This window comes from Manacus candei, unplaced genomic scaffold, assembly GCF_025592945.1.
Source record: "Manacus candei isolate 608988 ecotype Guabito, Panama unplaced genomic scaffold, ASM2559294v1 h1tg000076l, whole genome shotgun sequence".
Classification (NCBI taxonomy): Eukaryota; Metazoa; Chordata; class Aves; order Passeriformes; family Pipridae; genus Manacus; species Manacus candei.
Genome location: NW_026138124.1, coordinates 10,368,168 through 10,395,633, shown reverse-complemented (window position 1 = coordinate 10,395,633; position 27,466 = coordinate 10,368,168). Strand labels below are relative to the sequence as shown.

The 27,466-nt window shown below is 45.8% G+C and overlaps 1 protein-coding gene across 1 annotated transcript in view; it reads right to left on the bottom strand.

Moving 5' to 3' along the window:
• The window catches only part of AATF (apoptosis antagonizing transcription factor), a 48,151-nt gene that overhangs the window by 5,901 nt on the left and 14,784 nt on the right, over positions 1-27,466 (bottom strand). The window contains exons 5-11 of the mRNA XM_051809413.1: positions 23,403-23,517; positions 22,855-23,059; positions 21,675-21,839; positions 20,849-20,932; positions 11,346-11,413; positions 10,044-10,124; positions 6,871-6,942 (exon numbers count right to left, since the gene is read on the bottom strand). Coding sequence (XP_051665373.1) covers positions 6,871-6,942; positions 10,044-10,124; positions 11,346-11,413; positions 20,849-20,932; positions 21,675-21,839; positions 22,855-23,059; positions 23,403-23,517 — 790 coding nt within the window. The remainder of the gene's footprint in view (positions 1-6,870; positions 6,943-10,043; positions 10,125-11,345; positions 11,414-20,848; positions 20,933-21,674; positions 21,840-22,854; positions 23,060-23,402; positions 23,518-27,466) is intronic.

Sequence of the window (27,466 nt, the reverse complement as noted above, 5' to 3'; positions counted from 1 at the left end):
CAGTGCCTCTGGATGAGGCCAAGCAGGTTTAGTTTCATAGGAACAACGCATGTTCTTGCTTCTGTTTCAGGCTCTCCTCCAGCCCAGGTGTGCAGCAGGTTACACAGCACCCACAGCCCACGTCTCCCTTGAGGGGGTTCTTTCAGCAGCCCCAGAGCCCAGGCAGGAAACTCCCCCTCCCACCCACAGCCTTGTGCCACAAACACCCCAAATTCCCTAAAACATCAGAGCCCTGCACACTCCAAGCTTGCCCTCCACGTTCATACTCTCTCCCTTTGTTTCCCAAAACAAAGCCAAAGCAGGACAGTCCTTCCAGGCAGTGCCTGAATAAACTCAGAATCACTTTTCTCACACCAACACCGAGGTTTATGCCATGCAGCACAGAAGCCACTGGTTTAGTTGTTCCAGAAAGAAGGGTTTTGCTTCCTCTCAGGAATTCTGTGGTGGTGAAGGTACTGGATTGACAATCGCAGAGCCCAAATTCCTCCATTAATCCCCTCTCATGGTGTTTTAATACCCAAAGTACAAAGTGAGCGAAGTTAAAGGCTGGTATCTCACCAACCTTTTTTTTTTTTTTAAATTTTTTTTTTATTAAACTCTTATGTCATATAAGTAAATTAATCTTTTAATACCAGGATTTCCTACTACGTACCCCCCTCTGCTTGCAGAGACACACTGTGACAAAGCAACTGCACTGAAGTGAGAATGCTGATCAGGAAAATACACAACGTCCTGGCTGGATCCAAGGGAAATGCTCTAATCCAAGCCTCTCTGGCAGCTGGATAATCTGTGAGTTAATTCAGCCTCCCAGCAGGCTCATGCAAGAGCAAGAGTGGGCTGGATGCTCTTGTGCCACAGATGACCTGAGGCCAACAGGACTGTGGAGGCAGGGGATTCATTTCTTGCACTTGGCCACGGGATTTCGAGAAGTGAGTCCTGCCCCGAGCCCAGTTCTGCTGTGTTAAGTCTGCACTTCCAAAGTCAAACACAAAATTGTGATCATCTGCTAAAGAAAAAAGCCCCCTGTGTCGGGGAAATGCAGCCCTACAAGGCTGGGCAGGACACAGGAGCTGGAAGGAGGGAGCCAGGACACAGAGGTGCAGATACCAGGGATTCCTAGAAACCAGAGACAAAAAGGCCACTTCCACCACAGGCCAACAGGTGATCTGGCTGAGCTCACCCCACGAGGTGTATGAGCAGTGCTGCCCGAAGGCAGGGACAGGTTCTCTACCTGGGGGCAAACACAGCATGGAAAGGTCTCAGAAGAGCAGGAAAAAACTTCCCCAGCTCCCACATTGTGGTGACACTGCTTGGTTTGACACAGTCCCATCAGGGCCATCTTCTTCCCTCTAATTTGGCTCATAAAGGATGCAAATTCCTGTTCCCTAATGGAGATCCATTTGCAGAGGTACAAACCAACCCGACATGTCCTCCCCACCTTCCCCCAGTCACAAATTCCCGCTCGGAATCTCAGCGTGCACTCGGGAACACGTCTCCTTTGTCCTGCCTGACTTTCCTGCAGAAAAGGTTCCTTTTGCCTCCCGTTCTGCACTGGGTGCCATGTTTAATGATGATGTATGGGTGTCCTTTTCCTCGGCGGTGCTGTGGGGAGGGGGTCAAACATGTGACACCGCCAGCATGTGTATCAACAGCAAATTATAAACCGTGTCAATCCAAGTTAATGCAAAGCTGTAATCCTCTTTAACAAGAGATCAAATCAGTGCCATGAGTTATGTTCATTCTGTAATCTGATAAGAAATAGAGTGAGCCTCTAATAAAAGAGTAATGAGAGCCCTTAATGATGCTGTTAAAAGGTAGCGCCAGTTAAAATATTGCTGTTGTTCCAGCTGATTAGATCATTGTTGCATATTTGCACAATCTTGTTTTACCTGTCAGAATAACCTGAGTCATCTTGGGAGATAAAGGTGTTCGTACCAAACATCTGTGTCCTTTAAGGATGTCTCTCCTGCGAGTCACTGTCCTCCAGAGGTGAAATTCAGATGTTCATCAAACTCCGCAGTAATTTGATATTAGACCTTGTTTTACAGTGTCTCTGTTTAGTCTCTGTTCCTCACACACACGGACAGTGCAGAGATCTGAAGATCTGTATATCACAGCTGACAGGCAGAGAGAATAAAACCCAAATCCACACACAGCTCCTCCCAGGAACAGGGGCTTTACCTGACCTTGCCACAACAAGGCTGTGCATTGGACCCACTCCTGCACATACTGAAAACACCTCACTTGGAACAGACTTGGAGGCCCCAGCAGGAATGCTGAGCCTCAGCTCGCCCATAAATACACCTACCTGGCACAGGAGCTTTCTCAAGTGCACAAATGTCTGAGCCCCTAAAAGATGAGACTGTTTGGAGCTGGGCCAGCTGAAGGTGGCTGCACAGGTCTGGGTTCAACCTCAGCTCTATCCCAGACCTTCTGTGTCCCCTTTGGCCGTTCCCTACGGCTCTTTCCTCAAGGATTTCTGGACCCAAAAGCCTTTGGAGACACAGGCTATGATCTCTGTGTGCCTCATTTCCCAAGGTGTAAACCAGAGGAGACTGACCTGTTCCCAGCTCTGCCGCACATGGGGCCACTGAAGGATGTGAAGCTCCCCAGGTCATGGCGATGGGAAAAACCTATTTCAAGGCAAGTCCGAGAAGTGGCACCCACATGATACCACCCTCAAACCCAGGAGAAATCACAGCCAACCCTGTTCTAACCCTGAGCAATTCCTGCCCAAGGCAGCTCCCCTCTCCTCTGGACAACCACCAGAGGTTTGCCTTCGGGTCCCTTGTCTTAGGTCAGGCCATTTACATAGCAATGACCTTGCACCGATTAGAAAAACCTTGGCCCAAGAGGACAATAAATGTGTTAAAGTCTATAAACATGTATCCCAAGATAACCATAAAAATCACTTTCCAATGTATGTTTTAAAATACTACCAAAGAGGGGTTAAAACAGAGGAGGGCTGGAGGCCACCAGTGTCCCACACATTACACCATAATATATGTGAGCACAGGGTCAAAGAGCCATGCCCATGCATAGGGTGCATGGAAAACTGGCAAGGGGAAGATTAATTGCTTCCACCAGTGCTATTATTCCAACCAGCAGCAAGAACAAGAAAGAAAGTGGCAGTGATGTTGACAAAGGCAGTTATTTGACTTGCACGTTCCTCTTCTCGAACTCGGGCTGTAAAACAATCCTGGAGTGATTGTTTATCCCCTTCTCTTCCCAGTGCTCAGGCTGCTCCTCCTCACAGGCATTTCTTTGAAGTCCTGGGCATCCCACAGCCACCAGCACACAGGGAAATCCTCCACTCCAGGAGAGCCAGCAGTTCACTGCACTGTTTTAAGGTCTCTCTGCACAGCCAAAGCAGTGTAAAACAGCTCAAATGCACAGGAGAATCAGGCCACTGGTAGGACCTAAGGGGAATATTCTTTCAGCTCTATTTCTACATCCATTTTACACACAGCTCACTGACACTGTGGAATTCCTCCCACTACCACGCAGAGTACCCCATTGTTCAGACATGTGTTTATTTTGGGGTTGTGCCTTTTAAGTGCCTGACCAGAAAAAAAACCCCAAAGTGGCTCAGAGCAGTCATGTCTCTGTGAAGTGTATACTTGCATTTTCAATCCAGTAATTTGCACTTGCAAACAATAAAATTACCTTCTTCTGTCACAAAGGAAAGCTGTTATCATTGCTGCTTCCCTCTCGAGTGTACAGGCCTGGTCTTTCCTTTCTGATTCACCTGCAGATGCTGAATTCTTCTTGCTTTGTCTGGTACAGTTGGGTGCTGCTACAGAGGTCTTTATGGCTGGTGCAAGGGTATTTTAAACAGAGCTGTAAAGTGACCCCTAGAGAGTGGCTCTGATGTTCAGAAACACGAGTGACAGCAGTAGATACCTTCACTATGGGGGAGTTGAACCAAAACACCTACTGAGGCCTGATTTTCAGGCTCTGACCATATTTTGAATATGTTTTATGTCTGGATGCAAGCACAAATGGTGTAAACCAGGGAGGAAGTTGATAAGTAACACCCAGGTTTTCACAAGGGTTCCCACCCAAACGTGCAAGGGTTGCTGCAATGAGGAAGCATGAATTTGTTCCCGAAGCCCACATGGAACAGGACAAGAAATAACAGGCCTAAATTACAGCAGGGGGAAATTTAAGCTCAACATTAGGACTAAAGCTGCAGAGAACTGCTAAAGGAAGACTGTGATGCCTGTGATAGGCATGTTGTTTGTGCTGCAGGTAACCAGCAGGCATTTTGGCAACAGCGAGAAAAGCTCAGGCTTCTATTTTTGCATCTGAAACAAAAGCTTTCCTGTGTACGTCGAAAAACTAAATACTACTAAAATTACTATTGCTAAACAGGCAGTAGTATCTCACCAGCAGCTCTCTGTGGCTCAGAGCAATCAGAACACAGAGCAACCTGCTCAAGGTCACCCACGAAGCCACTGGCAGAACAAGGAACAGAACCTGCCCAGCCTGACTCCATCCCTGCCCCATCCACAGCCTTGGCAGAGCGGGATCCAGCTGCCCGCACGGCACGGCCCTCGGGCACACCTGCTGTGTGACACATCAACACATCCAACCCGGCACAGGGGCTCGGTGCCTGCAGTGCCATTAGCAGAGAGCATGGAAAGCCTCCAAAGTGACTCATAAACTTAATGTCAGGACTAAGTTCCCGCAGTCAGACAATGAGCAGCAGCTGCTGCTGCCACCGAAGGTTCGGTGACACGCGCCAGCGATGCCACAGCTCAACGTGGGCACAAACACCAGGACACACTCCCAGGAAAACAAATGTCAACCACAGTGTCCGCACCACCCCCAGAACTGTGAGGACAGAGCCTGACACGGATGAGCTGCACCAGTTCTGGGGGTCAGGCCCCGTGCTGGGGGCTCGAGGTGCCTCCCGGGGAGCGAGGGGTGTGAGGATGGCAGAGGAGGATGGCACATGAAGGGGAGCTGAGGCCCAAGAAGGCCATAGCACAGAATGACTCCCCTGTCCCAGCTGTTTGATGCACTCACTCCACGTTTGCTCTGGCTTGCTGCAGGATTTTGGCTCACAGAGCACATTTTCTGTGCAACTTTTGGAACACGAGTGAGCGCGGTGGACTGTGAAGGAGGAGGCAATGTCACCTCTGGGGACAGCAAACACATGTAACTCCTGTATTGTCGGTCTCACCCTTTTTTTTCACCTCCCTCTCCCTCATACACCCCATGTGAGCTAAGCTTGCCTTAATTTTGGGGGCTCAGCAGGGGTCTGCAGCCTGCCCAGCCTGCAGGACAGTGCAGTAAGTACTGCAGCCAAATACAACTGACACCCCAAACTCATTCTAAATTCCTAAAGCATAAATAATAACCAGTCAACTGGACATAATACTAAGAGAGAAAAATATTGCAGGCGTGCAGATTATTAATGAGAATGGTACCAACTGGTTTCTTCCTGTAACACATTTGCCACCTGCTAATTACCCTCAGACAAAAAGATGTGGGGAACAAACAGCACATCCCAGAATCATTCCTACAGGACAGTTTGACTCCACCAGGAAAGTACATCTATCCTGCTCCATGTTTAATTTGGAGTTATCTAAAACAGCAAAGACACTAATTCCATACAGGTAAGGAGGTCCCTGCTGGTTGGGAAGCACACAGAGCTGCCAGCTCAGGCCCTGCAGATCAGAAACAAAAATACACTCGATTTATTTGCCAAATAGACAAAAGTGTGCATGTCTAATCTCACAGTGCTCAAACCACTTCTGTCCCTCTCTTCCTATGATCCAGGTAAGGGGTGGAAGAACTGAGCACTTTATATGGCTGAAGGAATAGCTTTCACCCAGCACCTGCACCACGTTTATTTTTGTGGTGAGAGGATCTAAACAAATATTAAAAATTCAGAGCAGGTGGGGTTTTTTTCTCACTTGAAAAAAAGAGGAAAAAAAAAAAGCAAAGAAACTCTGAGAAACACACATGATGAAACATTACAGGTCTTATGGACACAAAACATCTTAGCCCCAGCTTACTCCTCATCCAGAAGTCTGTGCAATCCCCCAAAAGGCAGCAGCCAAGGAACAGCAGGTATTTGGTTTCCATTTCGCAAACAGACAAATGACATCTCTCCCTCACAAAGCACAAACATGTTCCACAACCCAGGGGAAAGATGTTTCTCAAGCTTTCTACATCCATTCACTGGAAAAATGATTCCACCTCCTTCCCACAAAGAGCTCAGCATTTCGAGATGCAGTTTAAAAATGTAATACTGAAGAAATATGGGTGGATATGTAGGAGAGCTGTTTAGTAACTCTGCACAAAACTTTACCGATATTTTCTTTACTAATTAGCACATTAAATCATTATAGTTTTCCAACAAAATTCGTCACTCTTTAAGTAGACATAAACACAAGGAACAGTTAGGTTCTTGAGTGAATCTTCACAGAATTATTCCAATTATTAACCAATCTAAAAAAAACGCAAATTAGCCAGAATCTAGAAGTTGCCATTTCTGTTAAAAGACAAGTTCTTTCTAAGTTTTGGTTATACCTGAAGACACCAGGTAACTCAGCTGCCTATTTCCAAACGAATTCCTTCAAACTGGAAGATTTCAAAACCAGAGGAGAGTTTTAAAAGCAGGAATCAAAATGTGGGTACTGAGATTTATGAAAACTTCTTTGTTTGGAGTCACAGCAATTAAGAGAGTGAAAGCTCAGCCAGGCTGCCAGGACAGATGTGACCAAGACACCCAGGCTATGATGCCAGTGACAAATGGTGAAGTGATAAGAAGGAATGGAGGGGGCGACAGCCTGAAGAACAGGTCAATACCACGCTGTCATGGAGCCATTTGAGAAACATAATTAATCTATTACTCACCTGGCATCATCATTCATTGTGCAGTGGTCAATAGGTGCCATGAAGCTCACCAGCTTGCTATGCACATGATACCTGAGGAGTGCAGGAAATAAGCAGGCAGCACATTAGTGACTATTAATGAAAAGGAAATGTTGCTGCTGGACTAGAACCACTCCAGCCCCTGAAAGGAAAAGCACTGGCTTTCCTGGGGGCTGATTCCTAATGAGTCACCAGTTGTAGCTGGCAATTCTCCCTCCCTTCCCTCTTCCTTTCTTACAACATGGACACAAAAATAATCAGATGATACAATGAACTGAACAGCAAGTAAATCCTTTTTTATCCCAGTGAGGAAGAGGACAGACAGACTCCATTAATTGTGTGTGAGTCCCTAATCAGACTCCCAGACAGACAACCCTGAGAAGTCAGAGAAACACACACTCCTTTCCAGCCTTCCATTCAGCTGGCATCTTAATCACCTTCTGGAATCTGTGCCCAGAGCCCACTGCAGGCAGCAGGAGCATCAGAGCATCAGACCTTCTCCAGCATCCATCTGCTACCAGTTCTTCCTTGCTCTTGGTATGCAGGGCCCTGAAGGATATGAAAATCCCACTCTGCAGCCATGTCCATAGTCAGAAAATCTTACCCTGAATAACTTACAAATGGAGCATGTAAAAACAAGCAAGGAGAAGACAGCAAAAGGCCCATGCAAAGATGAGATGGGGCATATTCCCATCATCAAAATATTTCTGCAAGCTGTCCTGCACCCCCAGGTACAGGATCTCCTTCCCACTTTCCACACTGTAGTGCATTTCATGCCTTGTATTCAAGGACACAACATAAAATTTAACAGGGTACTGAAAACCTCTGAATGAAAAGGTGGCTTTAAACTCCGTGTCTGAGGGCAGGGGATTCCAAACCAAGGCACTGGTGTGCACTGCCTGCCTACCCCAGCCTGAAATGTTTCATCCAGGCTGCTGCTATTTTTAGAGCTTGACAAATAGCAGGCAAAAGGATTCACTAGCATTTGCCCAGAATCACCTTTCCACTCTGTCACCTCTGCACTCCCTTTTGTTTGCTTATGCAGGAACATTCCCTCGAGGGGATTTTTAGCTCACAAGCCCATTTCAGAACGGCTCTTCAGGCACAGCACACACTCCCCCTCACACAAGGGCTTCTCTGCACAATCAAGTCTTTGTCAGTGGTAATGGAAGGAACTGCCCTGGCCTGATGCTGTAATGATGGAGGCAGGGAACAGGCACAGCTGAGCAGGGCTGGTGCTGCCACAAACGACAGGTCAACAGCCTGGGCTCTGAAACAGCTCCCTTATGAGACACTGCCATGGATTCAAACAGATCAAGGCTTACACTGCCACAGTCTGGCATGGGGACATGGCAATTCAGGTAAATTCTCTGACACGAGTTGTTTGTGCAGATCTAATCACACCTTTTAAATCAGGACTTTGAAAATCCCAGTCTAGCAGACACGAAATATTTCATTTCATTCACAGAATGCTGCAGCAGCACAGGACCAAAAATCACTGACATGACAAGCAGGTGTGCAAACATCACTCCTTCAGGTCTGTCCCAAGAAAGGGCACGTCCCAGTGAGGGGCAGAAGAGTTTCAGGCACCAGCTTTCTTGACTGGGGAGTGTTTGGATGAGCTTATTTCCTCTCTTAATGCCCAAATTTCCCTGTCTGTGAAGGGGACAGGTACTCATGTCAAGTGGCAGGCTGACTGCTTTTGAAAGCACTTGAAGTTCCTCAGTCCCTGCAATAAACCAGCATGTTTTATCCAAACATGCTGTAATATTGATGCTTTGCTAAAAGGGAAGGATAAAGGAGACAGATCAAACTTAGTATTAAACACTTTGCTCTCCAGGATCTCAAACTCCTTCATGAAAGGAAATTTAAGCATTGTTATCCCAATTTTAGAGAAGGAATAAAAAGAACAGAGGGTAAGGGATCTGTCTGGGGTGACACCAAGTCCCTCAGTGGAAGAACCAACTAATCAAAAACACCCATTTGGGCTCTACTTGCCTATTCTGCAAAGATACTAAAGCTTAACTTGATGTTAATCCTTACCACAGACAATGAGACTTTTTTCTTTTATTGCTATCTTCCCTGCAACTTTTATTTAAAGGAGCAAGAAAAGGTCCCTAAGATGTAAGAGGCAATTGGCTTGGTGAGATGGCTGCTCTCCCAGGAATGCTGAACACACATACTGCACACAAGGAGAGACTTCCCCATTATTCCTGGAGCTTTACGAGTCTGCCTCAGTTGTGTGATGTTGTCAGTAGTTTTGACTGAATCATGAATATATCCAATTATGTGTGATGCTGACAGAAAAGAATATTGATAGTCAATAATTATGGGCTTTTCAGGCCAACAAAGTAGCTCTTCCCTCTTTCAATAAATTATCCTATGACATCTATCTTAAAAATTGCTATGCCAGGCCTGACCCAGACTGACTCCACTGACTTTCTATCAGATGCCATCTAAACTCAGGATTTATAGTTTACTCACAAAAGGATGGTTAATGTCGCAGATTTTTCAGGAAGCAGAGCAGCTTTTCAGCATCCTCCCCCACCACAAATCATGCAGTCAGGCTAAACTCAGGGAGACTGGGAGATCTGCTCTGCAAAGGGGGAAAACTCAGCTCTCCAGCCTGCCTCCCCTTCCACAGGGAAGGTTCTTCCACTGCCAACACAACCAAGCTCAACCCTAATTAGTGATCCAGGAGTGAAATGCTCTGAAGCTAAAGAGAGCTGTGACTTATCAATAAAGAGAGATTAGACACCAAATTCCAATTGGCAGTCAGTGGGAAATAGAGATCTACCTGAGGCAGTTCCACACATCTTCCCCTGAGCTGCTGTCCAGGTTTTAGTCAGTGAAATATATATTGCACAGGAGGTGTTTATTGGCTTTCCCTGGAAATTACGGCCCCAAACTGCTCAGGGATGTTTGGATGCCTCTCTCTGGTGTTTCCTGAGACCAATAAACACTCCTGCCAGGACTGATCGGGGCAATGCCCACAGGCTGCACCAACCAAGCCCTTATTCCAGGCTCAAAGAACATCAGGATTCCCCAGAGCAAGAAATCCTGCCCTAAAAGTCACGAATCAGCCCCCCAGAGCCAAGGCAGTGCTGTCAGACCTCAGCTGGCCAAATCACAACTCGTGTTTGCTTGTCACCCACCGGATTCTCCTTCCTTTACTGGCTTTCCTGTCCACCTTCTTCTTTATTTTGCTCCTTAGCTTCTGGATGGCCAGCCACTGCCTGGGGAATGGAAAACAACAGGTACACAACTCTTAGAGCCACTGAATACCTCCAGAAACACCATTTGATCCCCAACTGTGTTGAAGGTTCCACTTCTCAAATAGAACTTCATCAAGTCAACAAAGTTTCCAGCAGGGAAAAACTTCTCCTAGTTATAAATATTTTTTTTTTTTTTTTTTTACTAAAAGGAGCGTCATCTTACCTGATTTATACAATGAAAACTCAACATCAGGGAAAAAAATCTAGCAAAATCCAATTACTGCAATCTTAATATAATCTTAATTACCGTAATCTATTTTATTGTAAAGTCAGATAAATGTACAATGTAATCACTACTTAAATGCAACTTTGTCTATATCACGTTAAATTATAGTGAATAGCTTTCCATAATATTCCAGACGTACACAAAATAAATCTGACGTGTTGCACTAAAATCTGGGTAATATTTTACACGGAGAAAAGTCGTTTCACCATCACAAAATTCCCTGCTGCATTTTCTTCCCCTCTCCAAACATAACCCCATGGGTTGCTTCAGGGGAGAGCCCAACTCCAGCATTCCCAGCCTTCCTTTGCTTTTACACTTCTCCAAAGTAGAGCCTGTGGTTATTTAAATGTACACTGCTCATTGAGTGGCACTTGGAAGGTTCTTTATTTTCTCACTCCAGAATAAAACAGAGAAGTAAGATCCTCCCTGCATGGAATTACAATTTACTTTTGCAAGCAGGAAACATTCCCTGATATTGTTTTAATTGCAGAGAATCTTTTCTTGCAGCAGGCATATACAGTATACAGAGGAATTGCTTTAACTGATGCCACAACAGGTTTGTTTCTCTAAAACAACAACAAGTCAGAGTTCATAAAGAAAATAGGCCAAATTCCAGAGGTATGGATTCCCTCAGTGCTGCCTGAACCACTGAGAGACAGAAATACCTGGAAATATCTGGGAAGTGTCTCCAGGGGATCACACACAAACCAGGGCACAGCTTAAAAGTCAGACTGTGTGATCCATAACTAAGGAATATGTTACAGGGGATGAGCTTCCTGACTAACATCATAAAGATTTAATAATTTCTTAGGCAATTTCCTAAACCCAGATGCTTTTCCCAGTTCGACTCAGTATTTTTCCCTCTACAATGAACTGGACTGGAAGGCCACAGGTGATTTTGCTGGAATGCAGTGCTGGGATGAAGGCAGTGATGTTACAGACAACTCCCTCCTTACCTGCCCATTGCTACCTGGTCGTTGGGGTCCAGGGAAGTGGTTTTACGCTCGATCATTTCTCGGAGGAGCTGGAAGAAAGACAGAATTCCCATTTACAGCCCAGTAAGGACATGTCAATGCAAACAGGCCCACAGGTTTCTCAGAAGAATTAACAATTAGCTGCCAGGTTCCCAAGGGTGTCGTTTTTGAAACTCCCTAGAAAACCTCAAGCCAAAACCGAGGCTTTGTAACATTTGCTCTGCACAAAGAGCTTTCCAAGGGAAAAAGCCAATGGTTGTGGTAAAAGTTTGAGTAAGTGTAGGTCATCTCCCTCTTCCAAAATATCCCCATAGAATCTGTGACTGGGGCATAACACCGAAGGCCACCACAAATAGTTTCTGTGCACAGTTTCAGATGGACCCAGGAGTAGTTCAGTCTTCCCTTCAACACAGGCAGAACTGCAGGAAGAGCTCAGCCCCACAGGCCTCACCCCACACTTTGTCTGGGGAGGGCAGGGGGGAACCTGAAGCACTTGCCCAACAGAAGTCAAGCCCTGCTGGGCAGTAACACTCATTCTGAGGAACAGCACAGCAAAATCATTTTTACAGCTAGAGCAGGAATGCTCAAGCAGGCTTTTCTATTTCTTTTCGTGTCCTGAGGGCTGGGGTTTGTCCTTTTTGCTTCCTGCAGCCAAGGAATATTGTGAACAGCCTTTTTGGATAGTTGACTGGTGCTGTATGTTTATCACCACTCCCTGTCAGCTGTACGTGCTGTGCCTTGGGTATCAGCCAGGATATTAACACCAAGAACAGAATTAAACCCTCCAAAACTGAGGGGCACTGACTGCTTTAGAGATGCCAACATTCCACCACCCAGTGAAGTTACTGCCTCAGCTCAGAAGCACCTGAAACAGCCCCACCTGGAAACCAGAGTCCAGGCAATTCCACAAAGACAGTAGGGAAGAAAGGATGCAGGATGCTTTTCCTCCACCTTATACTTTCCTCTCCTTCAGGGCATACATCACATTACCAAAAAAAAAAAAAAAAAAAAAAGTGATTCAAACATAATTAAAAACCTGCCACTACTTTTTTTTTTTTTCTATTTGCTTATTTTTGGAGATCATTACTGCAGCAATTACATTAAAAAATTCCAGGAGAGAGGCCACTGGTTTATTATCACTAGAAAACAGCAAGCTACTTCTCTGCCCTGTTTATCTGATTGATTCCCAACATCTTTCTGGCACACAATCTATCAGTTTATCTCTCCCACTTCATCACAGTCACTTCTGGCAGCTAAATACAAGATCCAAATCCAGTGTTACACAGACATACGACACAGTAAACCTGTGTAACACCGCCACTCTGTAAACAGCTGCCCTTAAGGCTAAGCAGAAATGGGATCTTGGTTTCTAGTCAATATTCTGTCAAAAGCAAGGTGGGAGGGAGGGTTGGAACAGCAGTGAGAAGTGGTGCAGAGAGGTTTTAGTGGTTTCTTCCTCTTCCTGCATTAAGGTGTGTTTACTGTCTCATCTTATCTTGTTCCTTGGCACGAGGCAGAGGGAAAACCGCTGAGCAGGGAAGGCACACGGAGATGGTCACACACAGACATCCCACACTCCCAGGGAACTGAGCAGCAGGACATTTCCATGAGGACTTGCTCTTCCTGGTGGCCCAGAAATCCACAGACTGGGAGACCAAGGAGTGCTACCTACACCCATCCTGGTCGGAACAATGGCTTCAAACTGAGAGAGTGGGGTTAAATGGGATATTGGGAAGGAATTCCTCCCTGTGAGGGGGGGAGGTCCTGGCACAGGCTGCCCAGAGAAGCTGTGGCTGCCCCATCCCTGTAAGTGTCTCAGGCCAGGTGGGAGCAACCTGGGCTAGTGGAAGGTGTCCCTGCCCATGGCAGGGGGTGGAACTGGATGGGCTTTAAAGTCCCTTCCAACCCAAACCATTCCATGACTCTAAGATGCACTTTTGGGCCAGGTTCCTGTACTAGTTTTGTTGACCTTGCCACTGACAAGGTCTTCCACTGTTCCAAATGTTCTTCCACAACAGTGTCAACTGCAGGACTGGGGACACTGCTGGGAAGAGCAGAGGGAGACAAAGACAAGGGAGAAGTAAAATAAAGCAGGAGCAAGAGGGAAATTAGGAAATAGGAGGAAAAGCTGCAAAGCATCTTGTTACATCTAAACAGCATATGTCTGGGGCTGAAGTTATAAATCATGCTAACAATGGTTACTAAAATAAAAGTGGATGTAGCCAGAGGCTACCACTGAAAAAGTCAGCCCAGGCCTCGCTGCCTTTGGTCTTTAAGGATTTGATTAGTTTTCTGCCTTCTAGTTCAGTGTGCTGCATTCAGCCCCTGCTCCAGAGCCAGCCAGGGCTCGGGATACAGAGGGAATGATAAATTCATTTACTGAATAAAGCTCCACTGTTTTCCCAGCACAAGACTTAAAACACTTCCGAAGCCGCAGTATTTCATTAAGCTTGGCGATTCTGGTTAAAATTTATTAGTCAAAACAGAAAACTCTCATCAGATCCCATATATTCCATTAGGAATGATATATGGTGTCTCCCAATGTCTAATTATTAACTAGGAAGTGTAAGTAAATCACTATCAGCGTTGAGCCCTGATGTGTGAAGACTGAGTCTGAGTTAGGCAATTTCGGCATCAAAAGGCTTTGATTTAAAACAGATCCTATTTTGCTTTCCCTCCTTCACATCTTCCCTGAACTTCAAAACCCTCAGCTCAGTCTCCCATGGAAGCAAACACAACTGCAACGAAGCACAGCCACGTCCAGAAGCTCAGCTGCCAACTCTGAGCTGCCCCTGCTGAAAGCTGGAACCAGAAGGACAAACTGTGTCGGGCGACGTGGAGCACAAGAAGTTGCTAATCCCAGTTTGGTTTTCTCTGGAAGGAAGGGGTGATGTTTGCCAAGAGAGCTCCTCACGTGCCTGCTTCTGAACTCCACAGAGTTTGGCCAATAACACCACCTCAACCACTCCCCAGGCAGAACCAGGCACCACCAACCACATGGGCTGGTTTGGAGATGGTTTGGGGTGGTTTGGAGATGGGAGCTGACTGCCCTGTGTCCTGAGCACACCAGAGCTGACAATCCACAGCTACTCACACAGACCAGAGTGTTCCCACAAGAACACCATCAGTATTCACCTGCCTTGGCTGCCACCAAAGCCAAAACCCACAGCAGAGTCAGGAATTGCTTTCTAAAGGATCAACCCTAAAGGGCCCCCTCTCCATGCCAGTTAAAGAGATGCACACAAAGTACACTGCATGAAATTAGAGGGACTTAGAAATGCCATCAGGGTGTTGTTCAAGGGTAATAGAGATTCATTTCTCATTTTAGAGGTCAATTTTCATTTTAGAGGTTAGGTCTCATTTTCATGCACTATCTATCAGTGTTTCTAATACTACAGTCACTGACCTTTCTGATTTGCAGACCCCTAAGAATTTCCAGTTGAGACAAAGAGCTAAGGATGGCTGAAATCAGCCTCCTGACAAAAGGCTCACTTGTCTTAGACCTTACAGAGCAAATCAAATTAAAAAAGAAAGTCCATCTGTAGTATATCAAGGGCTCGAGTTTACAAAGCTTAGATATAAAATTGGAACAAAAGATATGACTTTTCTCTGGTGTTATTTAGACCTTCAGAAAAGCCAGGGAAGGCACGGGTCACTTGTGCCACAGTGCATCAAAGGCACCTGCTCTGTCTTGCAAGTGGCACTGGTGCCTTTGAATTCCCCAGTCAGGTGAGCCCAGAGGTGAGCACAGCTCTGCCAGGGTCTCCAACTCAATAATAATAATATCACACAGGTCTGACAATGTTCATTTGAAAACAACTGCACACAATGGAAAAGGAGAGCCTTGCACTGCTTCTCCCAGCTCAGTCACCTGCTGGAAGCAACAGAAACAGAGAAAGATTCCACTGCCTGTGGAATCTGAAACAATGAGAAAAATGGGAGAAACCCAGACTTAGGTTTATCAGCAGCTGCTTAACTTTACTAGAACACTCTGTCACTCCTAAAAAAAGATTCACTTTATTAGTGAGGAACTCTGAAATATTTGCAAATGGTTATGTGGACTTTTCTAGCTAAATGTGTGTTTGCTGCTAGAGACAGTGAGTGCACAACTACTGTGGGGTGCAGGTCTTTTTCAACATTTTAAAAAGCAGGTTTTTTTAACAAAATCACTGTAGGAAATAAAAAGAGAGAAGCTACATGCAATTTGTTGAGTCCAAGTGAAGATGTGCACCACCAGATGCTTTTCCTCCCTCCTGGTGAAAATGCAAAGTCATTCCTGAACAGAAAGTTGTCAAAGCTGCATTTTATCAATGTACTTTCATTACTATCCAATCTAACTTTCTTCTGCTTTAGTCCTCGAAGAGACATGGTGAATCATATGAATTTATCCTGCAACAACAGCATAAATCATAGAGGTTGTTTCTAGCCCAGGACTCACTCAGCAAACATTTTGCCCTGAGTTCTGCCTGGAGGTACAAAACAAGCTGTTCCTTTTCTCCTTTCAAGCTCCACTCAGGAGCAGTGTAACACCATTTGGATTTCTACCAACACCAGAGAAAATTTAAGACTGCAGCTCAAATGTTACTTCAAACCCCCCTGAAACGCTTTTTAAAATTTATTTTTCTGAAATCTATTTACAAAAACTTAATTTGCAAGACGAAATCTTGCGGACAGTCTCTTATTGAAAACCATTTTATTCAAATTCAGGTTTGTGTAAGATGCACAGACTTGCCTATTTTCTAATAACCCATTAAGAGAAGTCCCAAATCAAGCTTTAAAACGTGTTATTAACCATCTACCCAGCCATTTGAAAGATACATGCCTGTGATAAGAGTATTGTATTGCCATTAACCTGTGGGATGGTTCGAGACATCTCTTATTCACACAAAACTCTAAATGCATCTAATTAAAGCCACAAGATCAGCTGTCCATATTAATCACTCACCGGTTTAATTAAGGTAAACCAGCTTGTCACAAAGCCAGTCTTCTCTCTATTCTTCACCATTATCGACTTTTAATAGTTCACTGGATTAGTAATTACTTGTTTATGGCATTATCAAATTCCTGGGAGAGGAAGGGGCCCAGGAAACTGCTTGAGACAGGAGGGGAAATTCACCCCATCAGGTAAAGTTTTCTGAAGAGCCACACAGTGGGATTTAAGGAGTGATATAGTGGGATTTAAAGAACCACACAGCAGGATTTAGATAAAAGTACGACTCAGAACAGAAACAAATTGATCTGGAAGTATCTTAGCACGAGATTGAGAGGTGCAGGTTTATTTTGTGTTACTCAGATTAAAGCTGGGGGAACCTTCCAGTGGAAGGTGACCCTGCCCACGGCAGGGGGTTGGAACTGGGTGGTCTCTAAGGTCCCTTCCAACCCAAATCAGTCTGTGATTCTGAACACTAGGACAGGAAAAAGGAAATCAGTGAGATTTCTTGGTCTCTTGTAAAAGAATAAGTGTCCCACTGAGTGGGCAGGAGTGGGCAGGCACATGCAGAGCCACTCCACAGGGACAGCAATAAAGCAAGACAGCAGTCCTACAGCTAACCAGCATTTTCTCCAGGATCAGCTCCTCCCTGAGCAGTCAGGGTGTAAGGAAGGAAGGCACTAAGTCTGTTCCTTGCTCTTCACACCTTGGGGTGACTCCCAGGCAGGAACAGCTATGCCAATGTGAGGCTGTGTGCAGGGATGACATTCCTCCCCAGCCACTGGCATTCCTGCTGCCACCCCTCTTGGAAGTCTTTAGTGTTTCCTTGGATGTTCCCCATCCCCTTTGGCTGCTCTCAGCTTCTGAAGCTGTGGTGCCCACGGGCAAGGCTGGTGACTGTGGGTTGTTATAAAACACAGTGACGTACAACACAACCAAAACCAGGGGAGGAGGGAGCAGGAGAGCAGAGAAAAAAGAGGAATTATGTATATTCCCAATTCTCCTTAGGCATACCTGCTGCCATCAATGATGAACATTTGTTCTGGGAAGAGCTGCTACCAGTGGAACACTTAGCATATGAACACTAACCTAATTCCTGTTGGAAATAAAGCAATTTCCACTCTCTCCTTTACCAGAGGAGTATTTCAACCTAATAATAAAATCTCCACTGTAGCATGTCAGACCAGCAGCTCCCTGGTAGCAGGCTGGAATTTTAAGTCTTAATGCTGCAATATCAGCTGTAATGAATTCTACGTAAATATGACTTCTAAAAATAAAAAGCCTTTTTCTTCCCTTAAAACCACATATGAAGGAGACTTTAAAAGAAAAGGAACTTGGTTCTAGCCAGTGATGAGGATTCTTCTGAAACAGTTTAACTATTCCCACTCAGTGCAACCCAAATAAAAATATTTCACTTGGATAATTCAGTTCAGCTTTCCATCACCATTCAACATGGGCACTGCAATAAAAATTTTGTGTTTGCTTATAAAACAAGTGAAGAATAGGAGAAGTGGGCAAAGTGGGATGAGAGTTAAGTCCTAAATCATCAAAAAATTCCCCCAGACACACCTGCTGAATTCTACTGAACACCAAGACCTGGACAAGAAAATTGTTTTTCCACAAGAAAAACATCTTCATTAACGAGTTTTGTATTATAATCTATTATAAAACAGTATAGCTACTTATTCTGTTATCATTAACTTGTGCACATTCATCAGCTCTTGTTCATTTTTACTTGCCTAATTTCCCACTGACACACAGAGGAAGTTGGTTTCCAGTGCTGTTCTTTATCTGAATGTTTACCTTTTAAGCAGTAATCAAAATAAATTAATAATTATAAAATGTTATTTAGAAAAATGAAAGTGATACCCCAAAAAAAATAAAGTCTGGATGTAGATTTAAATAGGAAGAAAAGAGCAGGTCTTGAAATGCACCCTGCAATCAGTATAATGCACAGAGGCCAGAGGTTGGGAGCACCCTCAGCTCCGACAACCAGCGCCGCTGCTGAGCACTCCTGAAGAACCAGCTCCTTCCCTACATTTTATTTATATCCACACATGCAATCACACACACACACACACAAAAGCACTGCACAGTTATGACCCACGTGAAAGCAAACCCATTCAGGGCCTTGTCAGCTCTATTGTGCTGCACTCTCCCCTCTCTGAATGCCGCGTTCAGCTCCGGCTTAGCGCCCTGACAAATAAAGGAGAGCACTTTATGAATCCCATTTAATTGGGAGGTGACAGAAAACACACAGCCATTTTCTCCAGCCTTATCACTGAACCGGCCACAGCTCCAATCTCTGCCAAATCCCACTGAACACGGGACATTAACCAGGCCAGTGGAACAGGTGCTGGGTGGCGGCTGGCACGGGGCTGCGTCCCCACGAGCACCGGGAATCCGTGCGGATCATCTCTCCCAGGAAGCATGGTGGGGATGGGAGGGGAGAAGAAGGGCGGAAGGGAGGGAGAGAGGAAGAGAAGGAGGGAGGGATGCAAAAAAAAAAACCCCAAGCAAGAAAGGAAAATGAATGTGTGGCTGCCTGGCGGCTCAGCAGATGTCCGCGCGTGATGTACGAGGCCGGGATAAGCTGTCGGAGCCCGCTGCCAAGGAGTGGGAAGTGATTAAAGCCTGCACCAGGCTAAGCACCATATTTAGAGTCTATGGGGTTCCCAAAGTTGCACCCATCCCTCGCTGTGCCGCCAGATGTTGCTGGCTGGTCCTGCTCCTATCCAGGAGCAGTTGGTACAGCCTGGAATGCAATCTGGAACGCTTCCGGAGGTGCCGCGCATTAAACCCGTGTCACCCATCCTTCACCTCTGCCGAGTGCTGAAACAACTCCAATTTGCTGCCACTTCCCTCTTGGGAAATGGCCAAGATACAGTTGTGCCTGGCAGACCCATTTGTTTTACTCAGGTGATTCTCTTCCCTCAATGACCTCTATTAGTTTAAGTTTTAATTTAGATTAACCCCAGCACCCCAATTAACCAGCGAGGGGAAAAGCTAAGCTGGGACTAGTCATATTTCTGAAATCACGATTTATCGGAGTTAAAGTTATTAGAAGGGAAGACTAAGCCATTCATCTATTGCTATTTTTCTTTTGAAAATTTAACATTTCATGGCCAATAAGCACCTTCTCTGCACAGGTCCACGGATTGTCAATCTCAGCTATTTCTCCTTGACCAGTCCATGATTTTGTTACACTGACTTAATTTGGTTTTTGTTCTTAGGGTCCACCTGGCCCCCAAATTCCACCTCACAGATTTGGCTCTTTCAATTCCTGGTCCCAACAAGACAGACACTCTGATCACCACTTAGAGCCTACACAGGGGGGCCTGGCATCCTCCCCTGCCCCAGAGATGCTGCTCAACCCACAGCAGTGGAGACACACCTACAGTAAATACAGAGCCTGGAGAGGAGCTGTAGCTTGGAATGTAATCCTGGCTCCAAGGCAGACTGCCCTGAGGAGATCCCTCACAAACATTAAATATTCAAATTGTCTTGATTCTGCACCAGGTGAGATCTACAAAAATTTTCTTGGGACATCTAAGAAGGGTTGGAAGTGTGTTGGAAACCTTCTTGGAGGGCAAAAAAAGGCAATGTTTAAAGTTCTCTGTATTTCCTACTGGTAAAACACAGACAAGAATTACCAATTTAATACCCCTTTTCATTTACCCCTAGTCCTGGCTCTGTACATGAAACCCCAAATTTTGGAAAAATTCAAATGCTTCTGGTTAAATCAGTTACCAGAGCACCTGGCAACAGCTCTCTTCCACTGCCCTAACACCTCACTAGACACTCTGAACACTATTCAGATCAAAAAATTCTGCCTTTCTAATGATATAATGATATTTGTCTAGTCCTGAAGTTCAAGCTCTCTGTGGATCATCAAAGCAGACCCAGGTTTTCGTGCCTTGGGGAAGGAATTACAGTGACGTATTCCTCAATATGTGACAACTTCCATTTTTCACAAAGCTGGTACTGTCTTTATTTAAACAAGCTACAAACACAAGGTTTCTGTGCACTGGGTGCAGACTCCTTGTTTCTAAGAATTTTGCAAATTAAAAGAATGACTGGCCCGGATCCAAGCTGGAATGACTCCAAGAGAAGTGCCAGAGAAGCCCTGCAGTTTTCCCATTCAGCTGGTAGGTGAGATGATTCAGGCTGAGACAGGAGTAACTTCGGTGCTTTTGAGGGTCTACTAGGATTGTTTTTCATAATGGGACTCTGCCCAGGGAGAACAGTCACCTTCAGGGAATTCAGTGATATTTTCTCTTGTGTAGCAACATTCCCCAGGGAGAACCACAGGCTCAGACTCACCCTGCAGCCCTGACACCCCCAGAGCAGCAGTGCCAGGTCTGAGCTCACACAGCCCCCTACCACAAAAACTGAGAGTGAAGTCCCCTGAGCCATCCACAGAGATTTTGGATGTTAAAACAGGTAGCTGAGTTTCACAGGAGCAAGAAATACAGAGCACAGAACCACCTGCATTATCTCTGTAAGTATTAAAAACCAACTGGAGGCATAATTCCACACATTTACCATCACCTACCTGGTGATAAAAGTCATCATCATCAAATATCTCCTCATCTATGTCCTTCAGGTGTCTGTTGGAATCTGAGGGAGGGAGCACTTCCTGGAACACAAAGGAAATACTGAAAGCTCATATGTGAATATTTCTGTCCCTAACTCCAACGACATCACGTGCAGCAGCCTGTAAACACACTTGATGATATGAAGGAATGGAGAAAAACTCCCAACATAACAAGCTTTTAAGGACTAGGAATACATTCAAAGGTAAGGTAGAAACGTTGCCAATGCCAAAATAGATTTATGATACCTTTACTGGGAAATAAATAGGACTCTGCAAAGTCTTTCTGGCAAAATACTACAGATATTTTTAATGTAATGGCAAAAATACATCTTGCTAGTGCAGTAATTCTACCTGATCTCTCAGAATTGAGTATTTATTCATTCTTAAATACTAAATTAATAACGGACTTACCACTAATGTATTCTGTAGGTTATATGCAGTACAATTTTGGAAGTGACTTTCTGGGTTAAAGACTCTGAACTGCAGCATAAAAAGCAACTTTTGTAGCCTCGAAAAGCAGATCTAGTGAGCATCACTTCCTCCAGCACAGGAGGGGCACAATCCCAGCCCAAACCTTGTCAAGAACTGGGAGGGGAGATAATGCAAACACCATAAAACTGGAATTGAAATGCCTACATCTCCTCCTTAGCTGTTACACCGCAGGAACCAACACTCAGGTGTCTCCTCCATAAATCTCTCACCAACGAGAACGCTCCCTCTGCTAATTGCTGAGCGGAGTTTCCCCGCTGCTGCAGGGTGAGTCACAGGAACAAGGCCCCCTTACCGAGTTCTCAGGCCCGGGCTGGGGGGCTGGCTGGGGCTCCTGCTCCTGCTTGCCCAGCACGGTGTACACGGAGCGCTTGGTCTGGGTGCGCCGGAGCAATCTCTCCTTGTCCATCAGGATGTGATCAATCTGAGTCAGGATGGAGCGCTCGAAGGCACCGAAACCCTGCAAACAGCATTAACCAGTGTCAGATAATGCAGAAAGCTTTTCCTCAAGGCAGCAATGTTCCCCTATCTTTCCATGTCAGTGGATAAGCAGACAGCATTCCAAGAGGAGGGGGTTTGGGTTGCGTCGCAGGGATTTCTGTTAGGATTTTTTTATTTGTTTCTCCCTCGCTCTCCCTTCCCAACCTGAGGCAACTTGACGCCTGGCTTAATAAAATGCCTTTGCTGTTCTGGTTCAGATTAACTTCTCAATGATTAATACTAACTCGGAGATGTGAGGAGACCCTGGATCTCTGGGTGAAATGATTACCCATTGTATTAAATGTACACTCCACGGAGGAGGAGAGGCACAAAAGGCCCCAGTTCTGTTAGAAACCATAAACAGCTTGGAGATCAGCAATAATAAGCTGATAATTTTCATTTTCACAGAGCTTATTTGCTGCTGGAGACTGGCTGTGGTGAGATGTCTGGTCAGGAGATCACCAACACCAACTAAGAGTTTTTCCCCAAACTTCTGAAAACGTTTGTCCCTGAAAATGTTATTTCTGCCTGTCTGCTCAAAACAAAAGGCTTATGTCTTTGATATGTGAGGGCTGAGCTTCTTTCCAAACTCCTCTAAGGTTGGGGAAAAGCGTGTCCCTGTGTATTTAGTTCTTGCTGTGTTACCTCTCAGCTTTACTTGGAACATTCATGATACGAAACTTCCAAATAAACTTAGAATCATAGAATCATGGAAGGTTTGGGTTGGAAGGGACCTCAAAGCTCATCTCCTTCCACCCCCTGCCACACCTCCCACTATCCCAGGTTGCTCCAAGCCCTGTCCAACCCGGCCTTGGACAATTCCAGGGATGGGGCAGCCACAGCTTCTCTGGGTAACCCGAGCCAGGGCCTCACCTCCCTGACAGGGAAGGATTTCTTCCATATACCAAACCTAAATTTCCTCTCTTTCAGTTCACACTTGTTCCCCAAATCTCTGCTCAACAAAAGCACGTCAGCACACACAAGCCAAGACTTGCCTTTCCCATTTTGCCAGTTGCCAGCTTTGTCTTGTCGTGCCACTTCTGCAGGACGCTGTTCCGGTAGGGCCTGAGCTCCGCGTAGCGCTTGGCGATGAACTCGGGGTAGTCCTCAAACTTCAGCTTTCGCTTGGGGAGGCTCCTCCTCTTCTCCTGGGCCTTATCCACCTGCTCCTCATCGCTACTGCTCGGGATTTCATCCTCACTAGAACAAAACACGCAGGTTGAACACCCTACACCTCTCTAAGGCAACTTGTGAATTCTCAGTGGCCCCTCCACCACTGGCTTTTTCCACACCAAGCTGGTGTTTTTAGCACAAGGCCCACGGTTTAGCCCCTGCTCCATTATCAGAAAAACTACATAACACACATCCCACAAGGCAGAAGGAATTCAAATGGTCATTTGTCCGGAGTATCTGTCACCCAGACACAGCAGCAACTGAGAGAACAGCAGAGTGAGGGTGGTCAGGAAGGCTGTGCATTGTCCTGTTTGCTGGAGACAAAGGATTCAGAAAGATTCAGAAATATCTTGCCTATTTTTGTATTTACCTCTCAGCTTTTGCTTGCTTTCCATCCACCAGGTGCCTCGTGCCTGGGTACTGATAAAGCAGCTCGTCCTGAAGCTCCACCAGCACTTTCAGCAAGGCCTCCAGAGTTTTACAACCTGCAGAGCAAGAGACACAAGTGACAATTTCTTGCTCCTGGTGAACACTCAGCTTTGCAGTGCTTAGTTTCTCATCTTGAATCAGAATTTCTGCCACAGCCACTGCATGTCCCATTAACTGTTTGTCTATAATCAGTTAGAGATGTGGTTTTATCTTCAAACTGATTTATGGCTGTTAATGTCAAACACCACCACGCTGGGGGAGAACATTTCTTTCCTAAGAAGGGAGGAAAGGAGGCAGAACTGCCTTCTAAACATCTGCCTGGCTGCACATTGGGAGTGTACTGATCTAATGTTTCATCCACAAACATTCCCACTGCAGAGCCTGAAGGATTAACATCCTAAAGAAGCAACACACATGTGAACAACAATCTTTTTGCTGACTCACTCGTTTCTCTCCTGTGGTAAGTTCTGCAGCAGAAGCAAGACTCATTTGAATAATATGACACAAGGGAAAGTGCACATATGTACAGGCCCTCCACACTGACCTCTGACTTTCCCTTCTTGTACACAATGTGCATGTTGTAAGAAGAAAAACCAAACCCCAACCTCCTGCAGGGCTTTGACCATCGCTGTGCTCACCACACAGGAGGGAGGAGAACTTAGACTGCAAGTAAAATTAAGTGTAGCAGGATCTGAACTATGGAGGAAACTTAAACAATGACCTGGTAAGTTTAATGAGAAGATCCTGACCTAAAAAGTAGAACTGAAGGCCGGTGATCCTCAGAAAAAAAGGGAAGAAAAGATTGGTGTGGAGAGGTGTAAAATGATCAATATAGGTGAGTTTTACAGGGATGAGCAGTTGCACTCCAGGGTGTTCACACACAAATCTTGAATGTAGATCTGATGCTGGGTATCCAAAGGCTTTTGCCCCTGACCATTTTCCTGTATCCATGCAGATGGAGAAAAAACAGTGTCTGTTCCAATGACTATATGTTCTCCAAGGACACAGAGTTGCAGCTGACCATGGGACAGGTTAACTGCACACTGTCACAGCATCTATTCTTTAAAAATAGTTCTTTTGTGGCAACCAACAAGCCTCCCTGCAGAACTCTGCCATAGAAAACAAGTGTTTGCCTGGGCCTACACAAACTCTGCCTTTGCACATGGCCACACATCAATCCCAGGGTCAGCTCTCCCAGGTAAAACACTTGGCACACTTATACCCAAAAATCTAAACTGAACTCACTCTGCCTGGCAGAGCATGAGGATTTGTGTGGAGGGCAGGAGGTGGAACTTCCCCAGAGCCTCCTGTGCCATGAAACCAGCAGGGCTGCTCTGCTTAACTCCCAAACCTCCTTCTCTGTATTTGGCACAAAAGAACAGAGAGAACTTTTCGCCACTTGATTTTTTTCCTTATTTCTTTTTTTTTTTAATGGGGGACACAGAGATCATGGGTAGAGTGAACAGCAAATCTTCCTCAGCCAGACAGAGACAGTGCCAGCAGAAATCAGCCCAGACACTCAGAGGTCTCAATCTCCCTCGTGTTACCACTGTGATATTGCTCAGTTGTCACCATCTTCAGATAAATTACGGCCTGACCTCAGTAACAGGAATGTCAAGGAGAAGATGCTTTAAGATTTTTGTTGCAGATCAGCTGTTGGATTCATCCTCCCCGAGCCCAGGGTTCATTATAGATATGTTCTGACAACTCCTCTATATAAACCTATTAACGGATTAGGTTTGCTGCACTTGTAAATCAGACGTGTGTTAGCATCAAAACAATTCCACAAGACAAACAGACAAAAGCCCTTTAAAAAATGCATTTGTTGTGCGTGTCTGCAGCTAAAGCATCACTTGCAAAAGCAAAGTGCCCCCACCCCAGCCTGAGTGCACAGCTTACACCAGCAAAATCCTTCCCACTGCCTGCAACACAGCTAAATGTCCCCAGAGCTTCCGAAACTGTTTATTTTCTCCCCGCTGCCTCTCCTCCAGCAGCAGTGCTAATGCACCCCAGGCAGCTTTGATCCTGGCAATTACAACTGGAGTAGCACTCCAGCTCTTCTGGGGTATAGCAGGGCCACGGCGAGCAGGCAAGGAAATAAAGACAGGCTCAAGCTCCCCCGGGCTATGAGATATGGACCCCAACAGAAGTGGGGATGGGGAGCAATTTTATTTGGAGTGAAGGGGATGGAGAGGGCAGGGAAGACAATGGCTGTGCGTCTAACCAGGTGGGAGGGCTAATTATTCCAGGCAGTGGCTTCATCAGGAGCCTCTTACAGCTGGGTAATTTCCATGTTTTCAGTCCTTGTGTATTTAATAGCATTACTGCATGGCATTCTCATTGTTCCTGTTGGCTGCTTAAGTGTGCTGTAAACTCAACTTCAGAAGCCAAGTGTCACCCTGCTCCCTTCCCATCCAGCCCTGCCCTATCCATTTCATGTTTAATTCCAGAAGGGACTGTTTTCTTCCCAGTCTGCTCTTCATCTTCTCTTCCCTCTAATGCCCTTGTCTGCCTTTACACCCCTGCTCTGGGGAAGAGTCTGAACCCATTTGTGAACGAAGGCAGCACAAAACAGAACTGTTTCAGGGGTGCAAACTGTGCCATTCTGAAAGGCAGCCGGACACTGACCCTCCTGCTCTCCCTACCTGCCCCCCAGCACATTTTTTGTAATGCTGCTCCTTGTCTGAAACACACAATTAAACAGAAAACAGCCACAAACACTGAGCTTTCAAACGCCCCAGTACATTGAGGCGACCAACTCGCAGCTTTCACATGTGAGGACCATCAGGTCTGTCCCTCCTGCTCCCTTCACAGAACAAAGCCAGTGACACCTCTCAGGGACAGGCAATGCCAGCCCTGGCCATGGAGCAGGGATCTCCCACTGCCATGACCTGTGTTAGGTCCCAGGCAGTCCCTGATGGTTTTGTTTATAAAGCTTCCAGGACCAAGAAGGTAATGACACAAACCAGCCAAGGATGAAACAATGCTGTTAACTCTACAACTGCCCTGCCCCTACTCCCCCTGACCCTGATGCCAACAGCTTATTCCCAGCTGCTCTTCCCAGCACAGTGCCCAGGACAGTGTCAGTGACTGCAGACACAGCACTGTGAAAGCAGCTGGAAAGTGTGGAATGTGAAACCCTCCCGACCCAACTTTGCTGGCACAGTTCACCCCAGCTGGTGCCTCTCTCACCCCTTCTCTCCCACTCTGTGCTGGCAGCTTTGCTGCATCCCTTATAATCTGCTCTCCAGCGTGCTGGGGTAAATATTCCACCTTATTTATCAACACCAGTGTCACAACTGACACCTTTAACACTGGCCCATAAATCATCAGTGAGTAAGATCTCAAAACTATCTCCTTTTCCAGGAGTTACGTCTGCACATCCAACCTGTTGTTTGTGAGGGCAGGTGACTCAGTACTGCCTTAAAAACTAAGGAAGCTGATCCCTTTATGGCATCTAAAATCCTCCCAGACAACTCAAACTCTGTGTGTGTGGGAGGCAAATGAACCCCAGGACAACATACAACCCCTCCTTCCATCAAACCTTTCCTAAAGCTGCCCTTTGGGAGAGAGAAAGGGATGCTGAGTGGGATCCCTCTGCAGCTGCCCCAAGAACACAACAAACGTGGTTTGAATAAAACTTCCAGCTGAAATGGGACTCAGTGGGAAGACACTAACTTGTAAGAGTCACTTTTGAGAGTCCACAGGAGCCCCTTCATTTTGTGTATAGGAGTGAAAAAGTTCTTCCAGATCCAGCAGGCAGCATATCAATCCACCAGGAAAGCTGGGAGCCAGCACCAGTAAATCAAAGTGTGCCTTTCTGTTAATACTCCCTCACACGTTCTCATTTTATACATCCCTCCACCCAGCCAGGAAGCAGCCCTGGAGTATTTAGCTCCACTCAGGGATAGCACTGCCATGTATCAAAGTGTCAGGAGACCCACCAGAGATGAAATCTGTCCTGCTGCTCTCAAACCACAAAAAATCAATTTTGTCAATGCCAGT